The 15,391-nt window shown below is 42.9% G+C and overlaps 8 protein-coding genes across 8 annotated transcripts; 4 read left to right on the top strand and 4 right to left on the bottom strand.

The window, feature by feature from the left end:
- Window positions 1-95: 95 nt before the first annotated feature.
- LOC6733863 (peroxiredoxin-6) lies at window positions 96-1,142 on the top strand. Its single transcript, XM_039291377.2, has 4 exons — window positions 96-256; window positions 319-693; window positions 757-832; window positions 896-1,142. Exons 1-4 carry the CDS (start codon window positions 174-176, stop codon window positions 1,022-1,024), a joined length of 663 nt encoding a protein of 220 aa, XP_039147311.1. The 5' UTR covers window positions 96-173; the 3' UTR covers window positions 1,025-1,142.
- Window positions 1,143-1,848: 706 nt separating this feature from the next.
- Window positions 1,849-2,758, bottom strand: LOC120284337 (HIG1 domain family member 1C). Its single transcript, XM_039291380.2, has 2 exons — window positions 2,069-2,758; window positions 1,849-2,010 (listed from the first exon to the last, which is right to left on the bottom strand). The coding sequence occupies exon 1, from the start codon at window positions 2,619-2,621 to the stop codon at window positions 2,139-2,141; it is 483 nt and encodes a 160-aa protein (XP_039147314.1). The 5' UTR covers window positions 2,622-2,758; the 3' UTR covers window positions 1,849-2,010; window positions 2,069-2,138.
- A 280-nt stretch (window positions 2,759-3,038) lies between these two features.
- On the top strand, window positions 3,039-4,448 carry LOC120284336 (peroxisomal membrane protein 11C). Its single transcript, XM_039291379.2, has one exon. It carries the CDS (start codon window positions 3,682-3,684, stop codon window positions 4,285-4,287), a length of 606 nt encoding a protein of 201 aa, XP_039147313.1. The 5' UTR covers window positions 3,039-3,681; the 3' UTR covers window positions 4,288-4,448.
- A 1,365-nt stretch (window positions 4,449-5,813) lies between these two features.
- LOC27207204 (peroxiredoxin-6) lies at window positions 5,814-6,866 on the top strand. Its single transcript, XM_039291378.2, has 4 exons — window positions 5,814-6,012; window positions 6,075-6,449; window positions 6,513-6,588; window positions 6,652-6,866. The coding sequence occupies exons 1-4, from the start codon at window positions 5,930-5,932 to the stop codon at window positions 6,778-6,780; spliced, it is 663 nt and encodes a 220-aa protein (XP_039147312.1). The 5' UTR covers window positions 5,814-5,929; the 3' UTR covers window positions 6,781-6,866.
- Window positions 6,867-8,061: 1,195 nt separating this feature from the next.
- Window positions 8,062-9,106, bottom strand: LOC6733866 (peroxiredoxin-6). Its single transcript, XM_016182373.3, has 4 exons — window positions 8,915-9,106; window positions 8,478-8,852; window positions 8,339-8,414; window positions 8,062-8,275 (listed from the first exon to the last, which is right to left on the bottom strand). The coding sequence occupies exons 1-4, from the start codon at window positions 8,995-8,997 to the stop codon at window positions 8,147-8,149; spliced, it is 663 nt and encodes a 220-aa protein (XP_016026889.1). The 5' UTR covers window positions 8,998-9,106; the 3' UTR covers window positions 8,062-8,146.
- A 1,372-nt stretch (window positions 9,107-10,478) lies between these two features.
- On the bottom strand, window positions 10,479-11,923 carry LOC27206622 (peroxisomal membrane protein 11C). The gene has a single exon (XM_016182374.3). The coding sequence runs from the start codon at window positions 11,243-11,245 to the stop codon at window positions 10,640-10,642; it is 606 nt and encodes a 201-aa protein (XP_016026887.1). The 5' UTR covers window positions 11,246-11,923; the 3' UTR covers window positions 10,479-10,639.
- A 246-nt stretch (window positions 11,924-12,169) lies between these two features.
- LOC27206158 (HIG1 domain family member 1C-like) lies at window positions 12,170-13,078 on the top strand. Its single transcript, XM_016167799.2, has 2 exons — window positions 12,170-12,858; window positions 12,917-13,078. Exon 1 carries the CDS (start codon window positions 12,306-12,308, stop codon window positions 12,786-12,788), a length of 483 nt encoding a protein of 160 aa, XP_016026886.1. The 5' UTR covers window positions 12,170-12,305; the 3' UTR covers window positions 12,789-12,858; window positions 12,917-13,078.
- Window positions 13,079-13,784: 706 nt separating this feature from the next.
- Window positions 13,785-14,867, bottom strand: LOC27207150 (peroxiredoxin-6-like). The gene is made up of 4 exons (XM_039291376.2): window positions 14,671-14,867; window positions 14,234-14,608; window positions 14,095-14,170; window positions 13,785-14,031 (listed from the first exon to the last, which is right to left on the bottom strand). Exons 1-4 carry the CDS (start codon window positions 14,751-14,753, stop codon window positions 13,903-13,905), a joined length of 663 nt encoding a protein of 220 aa, XP_039147310.1. The 5' UTR covers window positions 14,754-14,867; the 3' UTR covers window positions 13,785-13,902.
- Window positions 14,868-15,391: the final 524 nt, after the last annotated feature.

Raw genomic sequence — 15,391 nt, forward strand, 5'->3', positions numbered from 1 at the left:
GCCCATTTCCTATCTCTGTCGCACCCGCTGTTCACTTCGATCACGCTGGGTATAAAAGGCAGCGCGCTCTCCCAGTCAGAATTCAGTAAGCAACAAGTGTGCGAGCTAATAACAGCTACCAGCTGAGCAACTAGCAAGTTTTTTCCAAGTGAAACCTATAATCAAACAGCAAGATGCGTTTGGGACAGACCGTACCTAACTTCGAGGCCGACACAACCAAGGGGCCCATTAAGTTCCACGAGTGGCAGGGCAACTCGTAAGTGCCATCAAACCCTTTTTCTCTGATCGAATCTCACCAATTCTCCCTCGGATCGCCAGCTGGGTGGTGCTCTTCTCTCACCCCGCCGACTTCACGCCCGTCTGCACCACTGAGCTGGGCAGGATTGCGGTGCACCAGCCGGAGTTCGCCAAGCGGAACACCAAGTGCCTGGCGCATTCCGTTGACGCATTGCACTCGCACGTGGACTGGGTGAACGACATCAAGAGCTATTGCCTGGACATTCCCGGGGACTTCCCCTACCCGATCATCGCCGACCCCACTCGCGACCTGGCCGTCAGCCTGGGCATGCTCGACGAGGAGCAGAAGAAGGATCCCGAGGTGGGCAAGACCATCCGCGCCCTGTTCATCATCAGTCCGGACCATAAGGTGCGCCTCTCCATGTTCTACCCCATGTCCACTGGTCGCAACGTTGAGTAAGTACCTCCTTCGAGCTACACCTGTTGTTAATCTCAACTGACGATCCTGTAATCTTACAGTGAGATCCTGAGGACCATTGACTCCCTGCAGCTGACTGATCGCCTCAAGGTGGTGGCCACTCCCGCCAACTGGACCGTAAGTTTCTCTACCCACTTAATGCAAACTGTTCCGAACTAACTAATTCTGTTTCATAAACAGCCTGGCACTAAGGTCATGATCCTGCCCAATGTCACCGATGCGGAGGCTCATAAACTCTTCCCCAAGGGATTTGACAAGGTATCCATGCCCTCCGGAGTAAACTACGTCCGCACCACTGATAACTACTGATAGAAAACCACTCTCCATTTGTTATCAATTCATATTACATATCTACCATAATTCCTGATATATACTATATGTGCAGTTCATTTATTTAAATAAAAATTATTTTAATGACATATACAAACGATTTTAAATTTATTTTATATAACAAATTTTTGGAGATTGATCCAATCTAATTTAATGTGCCTTAAAATTAGGGGAATTGCAGCAATAGTGATGTTCTTTAAGATTGCAAATATTTAAAAAGAAATAAACTTACAAGCGGATGGGTGTAGTGATTTCAATCGGAAGTTTCCTAGGAAGTAAATATCGGTATATTTCCATTGCAGGTGGTTAATAAGTCAAAACTATATTATATAGCTGCTTTTGGACTGATTGTATAATAAAGAAAAATGAGAAAGTGTACCTTTTCTTTGACAAATAATTCGGTTTTTTTTATTTTATCAAAATCATAGTTTTCTTATTCGGTATGAATCAGTTTCCATCACCATTAGTCGTAGAGTAGTAAAGGGTATTATTATCACTTAATAAATATAAAATAAGAAAATAAAAAAGTAAAGGGTATACTGGGATTCGTTGAAAAGTATGGAGCAGGTAAAAGGATGCCTTTTCGACCATTAAAGGCATAAAAATTCTTGATCATGACCAATATCCGAGTTGAGGCGGACCTGTCCATCCGCATGAACGCCTTTGAAATTTATGCATTTTTAAACTTTCTCGTTCGCACTCCCACTAGCTGAGTAAGGAGTATCTGATAGTCGAGGAAATTGACTATTGAAGTGATCTATAAAATTATAGATGTCATATCTGTGAGTAAAATGTATGTTAGGTTCTTTGGTTCAAACATTCTTTATTGTGTACATTTAATAGTTAACTAATTTTAAATATGATTAAACCTGATGGCTAATACTTTGCAGAACTTTCTTAAATTCTAGAATAGTTTGTTCTACCGTTTTTGATTCGATGACGGTGGGGAGGTAGGCAATATGATGCTGTTGAAAAAATTAAATTAATTGTTGTTCACTCAGAATTTTGCACAGATATACTTACAGTTTAATTAACGGTCACCATTTGATGTATGTATGTTTGGTCTTTGGCTAATAATCCTACTATACTTTATTTATTCCTCTGGCCTGGTATTGCTTTTCTGTTCCTCGTGGAACAGGTACTCCTTGGCCATTGTGTACGCCAATCCGGCTGTCAAACATCCGACGACGGTTCCCTGGGCAGCCACACGCAACTGCATCAGAAAGACGCTGGTGCTCATGGTGCCTCGGTTCCGATATTTGTAGGCTCCAACCAAACCTGCGGCCACGAAACCGGCAATACCGACCAGCATGAAGGGGGATTCCTTCACTTTCCGGGATAACTTGTTGGCCTGAGCGACATCTTCGTCGGTTTCGAACAGAGAATTGGAACTCATTTTGAATAGGTTAGAAAACTTGTCTATGGATCTTGTTGTTTGCCTCTTTTTGTTAGTTTGCCTGATAATTGCCAACTGAATTCCGAGTGAGAGAGATCGCTGGCTTTTATACCCACTTGCTTTGAGACGATCAGTGAGCGAGATAGCGACAGTGTTGTTTTCACTGATATGTATGTACATACTTATATACACCGATATAATGTACAGCTATGCATGTGGGCAAGGCCTCCCCGTTGCGAACGCCTCTATTTTTGAATGTTGCCATGTACCAACCTCGTGAAACTCTGGACTTTGTGATGAAATTCTAGAAGTTTCCTCAAAAGTACAGTACATCTAGTGTATATTTTATAATTATTTTCAAATAAGCCAGAATTGGTGGCTAATTTCAAAAGTTGTCCATGTAAACCAAACAGCTGATCCAACAGCTGATCCAACAGCTGATCACTTTCCAAAGAGTATTGAGAGAGGAAGAGAGCGACTCGCCGCGTAGTGGTATTTGTGAGTGCCTGCAAAAATCGCACACTTCCATAGATCGCACGGCTCTCCCGTTCACGTATACAAAGCGAGCCTCCAATTGAAAGTGAAGAGCGAGTGAAATCATGAGACTGTGTGCGTGGGTCTATCGAAAATAAGCACACCAGCGTAAGTTTTCTCTCAGTAAGTCACACATATAGATCGAATGGGGTTTGGGAGGTCGAATGGGCTGACAGCTAATTTAGACGCAAAAAGACTGTTCGCATGAAGAGACATTGCTTTGGAATAATCATGGAGTAGAATTAAGTAATTTTAATACTACATATTAAACTTTGTTGTGCTAAGAAATACGTGCGGAAAATCATGCAAACAATAAAATGACTCAAAGTACAGCCTGTGCATTGCCTTATACACATTTTGTGGTAATTTTCCATCGGTTTCTGGCTTGTTTGTCAATAACAAAGCGGATTTTGTGGATGAGGGGAAAAGGCGAGTGCGGAAGGAGAGAGATGCGGAGGCCACGCGAATGTTGGTTGGTTGAAAGATTAGCGATGGTGTGGGAAAGATCGAGGAGGGGTAAGCAGTGAAAGAGAGTAAACGGGCGAGAACGAACCGGGTCAGATCAGCGATAGCCACACCCAGAACCGAATAAATCGAATTTAAATTCTTGTTATCGACATCGGACGAGAGTTGGGCTATATGTTCCGTTTTCGTTCAGCCAACTCAGTGTAGATTTTCTCTTCACATAAGCCGGTAGCATACAGTTATGGCAAAGTTTATAAATGAGATCGGTGGACTTCTCGATTCCTGTAGAGCTCGAGAGGTTTTGATGGAGGTATTATGCCAAAGTGCCCAATTGGTAATAGGATACCAAATCAAGCGGAGTCCAGACCTAAACAATGTGGGCTCAGAAGACTCTGGGGAGCCACCTGTGCTTCGGTACACTGTGGACAGCGGACTGCACGACTATGAACCGGATCGCATTACGTCTGTATTGACGGTGATGTCGAATGCGGTGGATCTGCTTTTCTATCCCGTCGACACCATTTGCTGGCTGGCCAGGCACAAAGTTTTCGATGTCAAAAAACAGGAGACCTGGCGCTATGTGAACTCCATACTCAGCATGGTCTCTGCATACCTAAACGTCTTGAGAACATCAAGGATTCTCTTACAAGATGGCTATAAACTGAGCCACTTTGATGTTTTGTCCCTTGCACACTTTTCAATCGATCTGCTTCACACCATCTGCAGTTTGCCAAGGGGTTACCTGTGGGGCATGAAGCATTCATCCGTTTACATGGGAGTTATTGGCACCATTTCTGCTGGACTGGGAATTTGCCAGATCTTGACCAAAAGAAGGCTACCCAAGTAGAAGGTTTTGACATTGATGCCGATTTTGGTGAATGAAATTTGAAGATAGTCGTTATCGTATTTTTGGCACGGTGATATTGATAAGAAATTTGTATAAGCCTTTAGTTGGCATTCGTTTTATAAGCAGTACAATAAAAATAATTTTAAATACCTACACTTGAATTTATTTATGTATTTTTGACTTTTCTTGCTATTAATAATAAAGACGCAGTAGTTGTCAAAAAGGCCTAATCAGGGGACATTGTAAAGCATTTAGCTCATCTCCACGCTAGGCTTGCGGGTTCTTAAAAGGTCGTAGAAGAATTGTTATTTATTTCAATTCTATAAACGTATATTTTTAAGAACCCGAAATCTTTTTAGCGCTTAAGTTATCGATAACAATTTCCATTTAGACTATCGTTGATCACCCGGTTCGCTCTTTTATTTCATTCCGTCCTTGTCTCCTCCTGATCTCTTCCACACACTTCCACTAAACCGCTTCACTTGCGCCAGACCTTCGCTCTCACTTACACTAACGCAATCTTTTGCCCGCTTGACTACAAATTTGAGGTTGTTTACAAACAACCTGAAATAGTGTAAGCGACGAGGAATGGAAAATTACCACAAAATGTGTATAGCAAATGGTTTTGCGTCTTTACAACAGATTTTCAGCTGAATGTACGGACTGTACTTTTAGCAATTGAATTGTAACACACTGCATATACGATATTTGTATTTATTACTGTAAACTGATTCCCATTTGGGTTGCTTTCATGCGTACTGCCTTTTGCCTTCTGAGTTAGCAATCTGCCCATCCAACTTCCCGAAATCCATTTGATATATACGTGTGACTTACTGAGAGAAAATCTATACTGGTGTGTTAATTTTCGATTGACCCACGCACACAGTCTCATGATTTTACTCGCTCTTCACTTTCAATTGGAGGCTCGTTTTGTATACGTGAACGGGAGAGCCGTGCGATCTATGGAAGTGTGCGATTTTTGCAGGCACTCACACATACCATCACACTGCTCTGCGATCTCTCGCTCTCACTAACCGGCTATCGGTGTGCCTGTATGTTTGCTGATGTTGGTGCTTCGCCTCTATTTACCAATACCATTTAATATTTAAATGCGCTCTGGCTCTCTGTTTATGTTTGAAGCCGGCTGAATCGGATCAGCTGTTTTGATACCAGATCCTAAAGGAATTGGTTCGGGACTGATTGGGTTATTTGATCAAGTTTAAAGCAAAATAATTATGCAAGACTGTACTTTATTTTACGATGCTTCTAGAATGTTTTCCTCACAAAGTATACATTTGGGTGAGGCCCCATTCTGGTTTTTAGAGGCCCCTGTCGAGTGTCGACAAATATGGCGATGCCTCTTCATTCCCCTCACAATGTCCGTCAATCTTCTCTGAGTTGATTGTTAGTCTACACGCAGCACCCGGTACTATACATACGTATGTACATATATGATACGATAAGCCAGCGCCCGTTCTCTGTCTCTATCGCTCCCTCGAATCGCACTGATTCAGTCGGGTATAAAAGGCAGCGAGCTCTCCCAGTCAGTATTCAGTAAGCAACAAGTGTGCGAGCTAATAACAGCTACCAGCTGAGCAACTAACAAGTTTTTTCCAAGTGAAACCTATAATCAAACAGCAAGATGCGTTTGGGACAGACCGTACCTAACTTCGAGGCCGACACAACCAAGGGGCCCATTAAATTCCACGAGTGGCAGGGCAACTCGTAAGTGCCATCAAACCCTTTTCCTCTGATCGAATCTCACCAATTCTCCCTCGGATCGCCAGCTGGGTGGTGCTCTTCTCTCACCCCGCCGACTTCACGCCCGTCTGCACCACTGAGCTGGGCAGGATTGCGGTGCACCAGCCGGAGTTCGCCAAGCGGAACACCAAGTGCCTGGCGCATTCCGTTGACGCATTGCACTCGCACGTGGACTGGGTGAACGACATCAAGAGCTATTGCCTGGACATTCCCGGGGACTTCCCCTACCCGATCATCGCCGACCCCACTCGCGACCTGGCCGTCAGCCTGGGCATGCTCGACGAGGAGCAGAAGAAGGATCCCGAGGTGGGCAAGACCATCCGCGCCCTGTTCATCATCAGTCCGGACCATAAGGTGCGCCTCTCCATGTTCTACCCCATGTCCACTGGTCGCAACGTTGAGTAAGTACCTCTTTCGGGCTACAACTGTTGTTAATCTCAACTGACGGTCCTGTAATCTTACAGTGAGATCCTGAGGACCATTGACTCCCTGCAGCTGACTGATCGCCTCAAGGTAGTGGCCACTCCCGCCAACTGGACCGTAAGTTTTTCTACCCACTTAATGCAAACTGTTCCGAACTAACTGATTCTGTTTCATAAACAGCCTGGCACTAAGGTCATGATCCTGCCCACTGTCACCGATGCGGAGGCTCACAAGCTCTTCCCCAAGGGATTTGACAAGGTATCCATGCCGTCTGGAGTAAACTACGTTCGCACCACTGAGAACTATTAAAGACCTACCAGCATGTATTTTTCTTCCTGATGTGCCATAAAAAGTTAATTACTGCTAAATAAACATTATATATTCTGAAACTATTACTTAAAATCATTCTTATTTTAATAAATATTATTTTGTCAGCTTTGCCCTCACAAAATATTACAAAACTAGAGAGAATATTATAGTCGCTTTACTTGACTATCCATTAGTCAACTAGTTGGGTGTTGTAGGAATATATTTAAAAACTGCAAACAAATTATAAAAGCAACAGAGAACGCTATAATCAGATACCCGTTTCCCAAATAGCCTTGCACTAAGGTCATGATTCTACAAATGTCACCGATGAGTAGTAAACTACCACAGAGAACTATTACATTTTTATCTTATCAGCTGGTTATACTACGTCGTATATAAATTATAAGCCTTAAAGTACAAGATTTTAGTGTACAATAAAGATTGGTATTACAGGAGGTGCTATGTATTTTATATTTTTACACAATTCAATTTTTACTGTGCACTTGCTTTGTTTATTCTTATACCCGGTTACTCATTGAAAAGTATATAATATATTGAAGGAAGCATTTCTGACCTTATAAAGTATATGAAGTCTTTATTAGAAGCAATTGCAGTGTACATTTGGCCATGTTTGTCCAGTTTGTGGGTCAGACAGCGGGACAGAGATCGGGACAGAGATCAGTCCCGCTGTCGGTTCCGCAGTCTGTCCCGCTTTCTCATATTTTTATTAGACTTGCAAAAAACTTATTGCCAGCAGTCTAACGCCCAAAAGCCACCAAACCGGTATTCCCAATATCTATCGATATCCCAGAAAAATTTCTCGTTCGCATTCACAATAGCTGACTAAAGGGTATCTGATAGTCGGAAAACTCGACTATAGCATCCTCTCTTGTTTTATTTCAATACTTAAATTGAATTGCATTATATTAAAAGTATGTACATATGTAGAAGGAAGCGTTTTCGACCCTATAAAGTATATATATTCTCAATCATGATTGCTAGACTAGTCGATCTGGCGGTATCTGTATGTGAGTTCGGATCTAATAAGGCTAAAAAGTTGAGATTAGACATGCAAATTTCAGTCAACGCCTGTGCTGAAATATTGGCAAATTGCCAAACCCACACTTTTGAAAAAGTTGTCTACGATTTTTCATTTAGTTTTTTGCCATGGGACTTTCATCGATATTGCTAGACAAATTTTTGCATTTTATTAAAATAAAAAAAATATTCATTCGCAATTTTGTGTCAAAATAATATTTATTAAAATAAGAATATTTTAAGTAATAGTTTCAGAATATATAATTTTTATTTAGCAGTAATTAACTTTTATGGCACAACAGGAAGAAAAATACATGCTGGTAGGTCTTTAATAGTTCTCAGTGGTGCGAACGTAGTTTACTCCAGACGGCATGGATACCTTGTCAAATCCCTTGGGGAAGAGCTTGTGAGCCTCCTCATCGGTGACAGTGGGCAGGATCATGACCTTAGTGCCAGGCTGTTTATGAAACAGAATCAGTTAGTTCGGAACAGTTTGCATTAAGTGGGTAGAAAAACTTACGGTCCAGTTGGCGGGAGTGGCCACTACCTTGAGGCGATCAGTCAGCTGCAGGGAGTCAATGGTCCTCAGGATCTCACTGTAAGATTACAGGACCGTCAGTTGAGATTAACAACAGTTGTAGCCCGAAAGAGGTACTTACTCAACGTTGCGACCAGTGGACATGGGGTAGAACATGGAGAGGCGCACCTTATGGTCCGGACTGATGATGAACAGGGCGCGGATGGTCTTGCCCACCTCGGGATCCTTCTTCTGCTCCTCGTCGAGCATGCCCAGGCTGACGGCCAGGTCGCGAGTGGGGTCGGCGATGATCGGGTAGGGGAAGTCCCCGGGAATGTCCAGGCAATAGCTCTTGATGTCGTTCACCCAGTCCACGTGCGAGTGCAATGCGTCAACGGAATGCGCCAGGCACTTGGTGTTCCGCTTGGCGAACTCCGGCTGGTGCACCGCAATCCTGCCCAGCTCAGTGGTGCAGACGGGCGTGAAGTCGGCGGGGTGAGAGAAGAGCACCACCCAGCTGGCGATCCGAGGGAGAATTGGTGAGATTCGATCAGAGGAAAAGGGTTTGATGGCACTTACGAGTTGCCCTGCCACTCGTGGAATTTAATGGGCCCCTTGGTTGTGTCGGCCTCGAAGTTAGGTACGGTCTGTCCCAAACGCATCTTGCTGTTTGATTATAGGTTTCACTTGGAAAAAACTTGTTAGTTGCTCAGCTGGTAGCTGTTATTAGCTCGCACACTTGTTGCTTACTGAATACTGACTGGGAGAGCTCGCTGCCTTTTATACCCGACTGAATCAGTGCGATTCGAGGGAGCGATAGAGACAGAGAACGGGCGCTGGCTTATCGTATCATATATGTACATACGTATGTATAGTACCGGGTGCTGCGTGTAGACTAACAATCAACTCAGAGAAGATTGACGGACATTGTGAGGGGAATGAAGAGGCATCGCCATATTTGTCGACACTCGACAGGGGCCTCTAAAAACCAGAATGGGGCCTCACCCAAATGTATACTTTGTGAGGAAAACATTCTAGAAGCATCGTAAAATAAAGTACAGTCTTGCATAATTATTTTGCTTTAAACTTGATCAAATAACCCAATCAGTCCCGAACCAATTCCTTTAGGATCTGGTATCAAAACAGCTGATCCGATTCAGCCGGCTTCAAACATAAACAGAGAGCCAGAGCGCATTTAAATATTAAATGGTATTGGTAAATAGAGGCGAAGCACCAACATCAGCAAACATACAGGCACACCGATAGCCGGTTAGTGAGAGCGAGAGATCGCAGAGCAGTGTGATGGTATGTGTGAGTGCCTGCAAAAATCGCACACTTCCATAGATCGCACGGCTCTCCCGTTCACGTATACAAAACGAGCCTCCAATTGAAAGTGAAGAGCGAGTAAAATCATGAGACTGTGTGCGTGGGTCAATCGAAAATTAACACACCAGTATAGATTTTCTCTCAGTAAGTCACACGTATATATCAAATGGATTTCGGGAAGTTGGATGGGCAGATTGCTAACTCAGAAGGCAAAAGGCAGTACGCATGAAAGCAACCCAAATGGGAATCAGTTTACAGTAATAAATACAAATATCGTATATGCAGTGTGTTACAATTCAATTGCTAAAAGTACAGTCCGTACATTCAGCTGAAAATCTGTTGTAAAGACGCAAAACCATTTGCTATACACATTTTGTGGTAATTTTCCATTCCTCGTCGCTTACACTATTTCAGGTTGTTTGTAAACAACCTCAAATTTGTAGTCAAGCGGGCAAAAGATTGCGTTAGTGTAAGTGAGAGCGAAGGTCTGGCGCAAGTGAAGCGGTTTAGTGGAAGTGTGTGGAAGAGATCAGGAGGAGACAAGGACGGAATGAAATAAAAGAGCGAACCGGGTGATCAACGATAGTCTAAATGGAAATTGTTATCGATAACTTAAGCGCTAAAAAGATTTCGGGTTCTTAAAAATATACGTTTATAGAATTGAAATAAATAACAATTCTTCTACGACCTTTTAAGAACCCGCAAGCCTAGCGTGGAGATGAGCTAAATGCTTTACAATGTCCCCTGATTAGGCCTTTTTGACAACTACTGCGTCTTTATTATTAATAGCAAGAAAAGTCAAAAATACATAAATAAATTCAAGTGTAGGTATTTAAAATTATTTTTATTGTACTGCTTATAAAACGAATGCCAACTAAAGGCTTATACAAATTTCTTATCAATATCACCGTGCCAAAAATACGATAACGACTATCTTCAAATTTCATTCACCAAAATCGGCATCAATGTCAAAACCTTCTACTTGGGTAGCCTTCTTTTGGTCAAGATCTGGCAAATTCCCAGTCCAGCAGAAATGGTGCCAATAACTCCCATGTAAACGGATGAATGCTTCATGCCCCACAGGTAACCCCTTGGCAAACTGCAGATGGTGTGAAGCAGATCGATTGAAAAGTGTGCAAGGGACAAAACATCAAAGTGGCTCAGTTTATAGCCATCTTGTAAGAGAATCCTTGATGTTCTCAAGACGTTTAGGTATGCAGAGACCATGCTGAGTATGGAGTTCACATAGCGCCAGGTCTCCTGTTTTTTGACATCGAAAACTTTGTGCCTGGCCAGCCAGCAAATGGTGTCGACGGGATAGAAAAGCAGATCCACCGCATTCGACATCACCGTCAATACAGACGTAATGCGATCCGGTTCATAGTCGTGCAGTCCGCTGTCCACAGTGTACCGAAGCACAGGTGGCTCCCCAGAGTCTTCTGAGCCCACATTGTTTAGGTCTGGACTCCGCTTGATTTGGTATCCTATTACCAATTGGGCACTTTGGCATAATACCTCCATCAAAACCTCTCGAGCTCTACAGGAATCGAGAAGTCCACCGATCTCATTTATAAACTTTGCCATAACTGTATGCTACCGGCTTATGTGAAGAGAAAATCTACACTGAGTTGGCTGAACGAAAACGGAACATATAGCCCAACTCTCGTCCGATGTCGATAACAAGAATTTAAATTCGATTTATTCGGTTCTGGGTGTGGCTATCGCTGATCTGACCCGGTTCGTTCTCGCCCGTTTACTCTCTTTCACTGCTTACCCCTCCTCGATCTTTCCCACACCATCGCTAATCTTTCAACCAACCAACATTCGCGTGGCCTCCGCATCTCTCTCCTTCCGCACTCGCCTTTTCCCCTCATCCACAAAATCCGCTTTGTTATTGACAAACAAGCCAGAAACCGATGGAAAATTACCACAAAATGTGTATAAGGCAATGCACAGGCTGTACTTTGAGTCATTTTATTGTTTGCATGATTTTCCGCACGTATTTCTTAGCACAACAAAGTTTAATATGTAGTATTAAAATTACTTAATTCTACTCCATGATTATTCCAAAGCAATGTCTCTTCATGCGAACAGTCTTTTTGCGTCTAAATTAGCTGTCAGCCCATTCGACCTCCCAAACCCCATTCGATCTATATGTGTGACTTACTGAGAGAAAACTTACGCTGGTGTGCTTATTTTCGATAGACCCACGCACACAGTCTCATGATTTCACTCGCTCTTCACTTTCAATTGGAGGCTCGCTTTGTATACGTGAACGGGAGAGCCGTGCGATCTATGGAAGTGTGCGATTTTTGCAGGCACTCACAAATACCACTACGCGGCGAGTCGCTCTCTTCCTCTCTCAATACTCTTTGGAAAGTGATCAGCTGTTGGATCAGCTGTTGGATCAGCTGTTTGGTTTACATGGACAACTTTTGAAATTAGCCACCAATTCTGGCTTATTTGAAAATAATTATAAAATATACACTAGATGTACTGTACTTTTGAGGAAACTTCTAGAATTTCATCACAAAGTCCAGAGTTTCACGAGGTTGGTACATGGCAACATTCAAAAATAGAGGCGTTCGCAACGGGGAGGCCTTGCCCACATGCATAGCTGTACATTATATCGGTGTATATAAGTATGTACATACATATCAGTGAAAACAACACTGTCGCTATCTCGCTCACTGATCGTCTCAAAGCAAGTGGGTATAAAAGCCAGCGATCTCTCTCACTCGGAATTCAGTTGGCAATTATCAGGCAAACTAACAAAAAGAGGCAAACAACAAGATCCATAGACAAGTTTTCTAACCTATTCAAAATGAGTTCCAATTCTCTGTTCGAAACCGACGAAGATGTCGCTCAGGCCAACAAGTTATCCCGGAAAGTGAAGGAATCCCCCTTCATGCTGGTCGGTATTGCCGGTTTCGTGGCCGCAGGTTTGGTTGGAGCCTACAAATATCGGAACCGAGGCACCATGAGCACCAGCGTCTTTCTGATGCAGTTGCGTGTGGCTGCCCAGGGAACCGTCGTCGGATGTTTGACAGCCGGATTGGCGTACACAATGGCCAAGGAGTACCTGTTCCACGAGGAACAGAAAAGCAATACCAGGCCAGAGGAATAAATAAAGTATAGTAGGATTATTAGCCAAAGACCAAACATACATACATCAAATGGTGACCGTTAATTAAACTGTAAGTATATCTGTGCAAAATTCTGAGTGAACAACAATTAATTTAATTTTTTCAACAGCATCATATTGCCTACCTCCCCACCGTCATCGAATCAAAAACGGTAGAACAAACTATTCTAGAATTTAAGAAAGTTCTGCAAAGTATTAGCCATCAGGTTTAATCATATTTAAAATTAGTTAACTATTAAATGTACACAATAAAGAATGTTTGAACCAAAGAACCTAACATACATTTTACTCACAGATATGACATCTATAATTTTATAGATCACTTCAATAGTCAATTTCCTCGACTATCAGATACTCCTTACTCAGCTAGTGGGAGTGCGAACGAGAAAGTTTAAAAATGCATAAATTTCAAAGGCGTTCATGCGGATGGACAGGTCCGCCTCAACTCGGATATTGGTCATGATCAAGAATTTTTATGCCTTTAATGGTCGAAAAGGCATCCTTTTACCTGCTCCATACTTTTCAACGAATCCCAGTATACCCTTTACTTTTTTATTTTCTTATTTTATATTTATTAAGTGATAATAATACCCTTTACTACTCTACGACTAATGGTGATGGAAACTGATTCATACCGAATAAGAAAACTATGATTTTGATAAAATAAAAAAAACCGAATTATTTGTCAAAGAAAAGGTACACTTTCTCATTTTTCTTTATTATACAATCAGTCCAAAAGCAGCTATATAATATAGTTTTGACTTATTAACCACCTGCAATGGAAATATACCGATATTTACTTCCTAGGAAACTTCCGATTGAAATCACTACACCCATCCGCTTGTAAGTTTATTTCTTTTTAAATATTTGCAATCTTAAAGAACATCACTATTGCTGCAATTCCCCTAATTTTAAGGCACATTAAATTAGATTGGATCAATCTCCAAAAATTTGTTATATAAAATAAATTTAAAATCGTTTGTATATGTCATTAAAATAATTTTTATTTAAATAAATGAACTGCACATATAGTATATATCAGGAATTATGGTAGATATGTAATATGAATTGATAACAAATGGAGAGTGGTTTTCTATCAGTAGTTATCAGTGGTGCGGACGTAGTTTACTCCGGAGGGCATGGATACCTTGTCAAATCCCTTGGGGAAGAGTTTATGAGCCTCCGCATCGGTGACATTGGGCAGGATCATGACCTTAGTGCCAGGCTGTTTATGAAACAGAATTAGTTAGTTCGGAACAGTTTGCATTAAGTGGGTAGAGAAACTTACGGTCCAGTTGGCGGGAGTGGCCACCACCTTGAGGCGATCAGTCAGCTGCAGGGAGTCAATGGTCCTCAGGATCTCACTGTAAGATTACAGGATCGTCAGTTGAGATTAACAACAGGTGTAGCTCGAAGGAGGTACTTACTCAACGTTGCGACCAGTGGACATGGGGTAGAACATGGAGAGGCGCACCTTATGGTCCGGACTGATGATGAACAGGGCGCGGATGGTCTTGCCCACCTCGGGATCCTTCTTCTGCTCCTCGTCGAGCATGCCCAGGCTGACGGCCAGGTCGCGAGTGGGGTCGGCGATGATCGGGTAGGGGAAGTCCCCGGGAATGTCCAGGCAATAGCTCTTGATGTCGTTCACCCAGTCCACGTGCGAGTGCAATGCGTCAACGGAATGCGCCAGGCACTTGGTGTTCCGCTTGGCGAACTCCGGCTGGTGCACCGCAATCCTGCCCAGCTCAGTGGTGCAGACGGGCGTGAAGTCGGCGGGGTGAGAGAAGAGCACCACCCAGCTGGCGATCCGAGGGAGAATTGGTGAGATTCGATCAGAGAAAAAGGGTTTGATGGCACTTACGAGTTGCCCTGCCACTCGTGGAACTTAATGGGCCCCTTGGTTGTGTCGGCCTCGAAGTTAGGTACGGTCTGTCCCAAACGCATCTTGCTGTTTGATTATAGGTTTCACTTGGAAAAAACTTGTTAGTTGCTCAGCTGGTAGCTGTTATTAGCTCGCACACTTGTTGCTTACTGAATACTGACTGGGAGAGCTCGCTGCCTTTTATACCCGACAGAATCAATGCGATTCGTGGGAGCGATAGAGACAGAGAACGGGCGCTGGCTTATCGTATCATATAGTATAGTATGTATAGTACCTGGGGCTGCGTGTAGACTAACAATCAACTCAGTGAAGAATAAGGGACATGGTGAGGGGAATGATGAGGCCTCGTGCGGGGTCTCCATATTTGTCTGAATCTGAACAGGGGCCTTAAAAAAACCTGCTTGGGGCCTCACACAAATATGGACTCTGTGACGAACATTTTAGATGTAACGCAAAATAAGGTACAGTTTTGCATATTTCTTTTAGCTTAAACTTGATCAAATAGCCCAATCCCAGTCCCGAACCAATTCCTTCAGGATCTAGTATCAAAACAGCTGATCTAATTCAGTTGACAGTTTCGCCGGCTCCAAACATAAACAGAGAGCCAGAGCGCATTTAAATATTAAATGGTGTTGGTAAATTGAGGCATAGCACCAACACCGGCAAACATACAGGCACACCGATGTCCGGATAGTGAGAG

This window comes from Drosophila simulans, chromosome 2R (genome assembly GCF_016746395.2).
Source record: "Drosophila simulans strain w501 chromosome 2R, Prin_Dsim_3.1, whole genome shotgun sequence".
NCBI classification, from domain to species: Eukaryota; Metazoa; Arthropoda; class Insecta; order Diptera; family Drosophilidae; genus Drosophila; species Drosophila simulans.

Bases quoted from the DNA above. Each gene is read 5' to 3' on its own strand.
- LOC6733863 (XM_039291377.2), top strand. From the start codon at position 174: ATGCGTTTGGGACAGACCGTACCTAACTTCGAGGCCGACACAACCAAG. The intron at 257-318 runs GTAAGTGCCATC...TCGGATCGCCAG, and splicing joins CACGAGTGGCAGGGCAACTC to CTGGGTGGTGCTCTTCTCTC. The intron at 833-895 runs GTAAGTTTCTCT...TTTCATAAACAG, and splicing joins CCACTCCCGCCAACTGGACC to CCTGGCACTAAGGTCATGAT.
- LOC120284337 (XM_039291380.2), bottom strand. From the start codon at position 2,621: ATGTACATACATATCAGTGAAAACAACACTGTCGCTATCTCGCTCACT.
- LOC120284336 (XM_039291379.2), top strand. From the start codon at position 3,682: ATGGCAAAGTTTATAAATGAGATCGGTGGACTTCTCGATTCCTGTAGA.
- LOC27207204 (XM_039291378.2), top strand. From the start codon at position 5,930: ATGCGTTTGGGACAGACCGTACCTAACTTCGAGGCCGACACAACCAAG. The intron at 6,013-6,074 runs GTAAGTGCCATC...TCGGATCGCCAG, and splicing joins CACGAGTGGCAGGGCAACTC to CTGGGTGGTGCTCTTCTCTC. The intron at 6,450-6,512 runs GTAAGTACCTCT...GTAATCTTACAG, and splicing joins TCCACTGGTCGCAACGTTGA to TGAGATCCTGAGGACCATTG.
- LOC6733866 (XM_016182373.3), bottom strand. From the start codon at position 8,997: ATGCGTTTGGGACAGACCGTACCTAACTTCGAGGCCGACACAACCAAG. The intron at 8,853-8,914 runs GTAAGTGCCATC...TCGGATCGCCAG, and splicing joins CACGAGTGGCAGGGCAACTC to CTGGGTGGTGCTCTTCTCTC. The intron at 8,415-8,477 runs GTAAGTACCTCT...GTAATCTTACAG, and splicing joins TCCACTGGTCGCAACGTTGA to TGAGATCCTGAGGACCATTG.
- LOC27206622 (XM_016182374.3), bottom strand. From the start codon at position 11,245: ATGGCAAAGTTTATAAATGAGATCGGTGGACTTCTCGATTCCTGTAGA.
- LOC27206158 (XM_016167799.2), top strand. From the start codon at position 12,306: ATGTACATACATATCAGTGAAAACAACACTGTCGCTATCTCGCTCACT.
- LOC27207150 (XM_039291376.2), bottom strand. From the start codon at position 14,753: ATGCGTTTGGGACAGACCGTACCTAACTTCGAGGCCGACACAACCAAG. The intron at 14,609-14,670 runs GTAAGTGCCATC...TCGGATCGCCAG, and splicing joins CACGAGTGGCAGGGCAACTC to CTGGGTGGTGCTCTTCTCTC. The intron at 14,032-14,094 runs GTAAGTTTCTCT...TTTCATAAACAG, and splicing joins CCACTCCCGCCAACTGGACC to CCTGGCACTAAGGTCATGAT.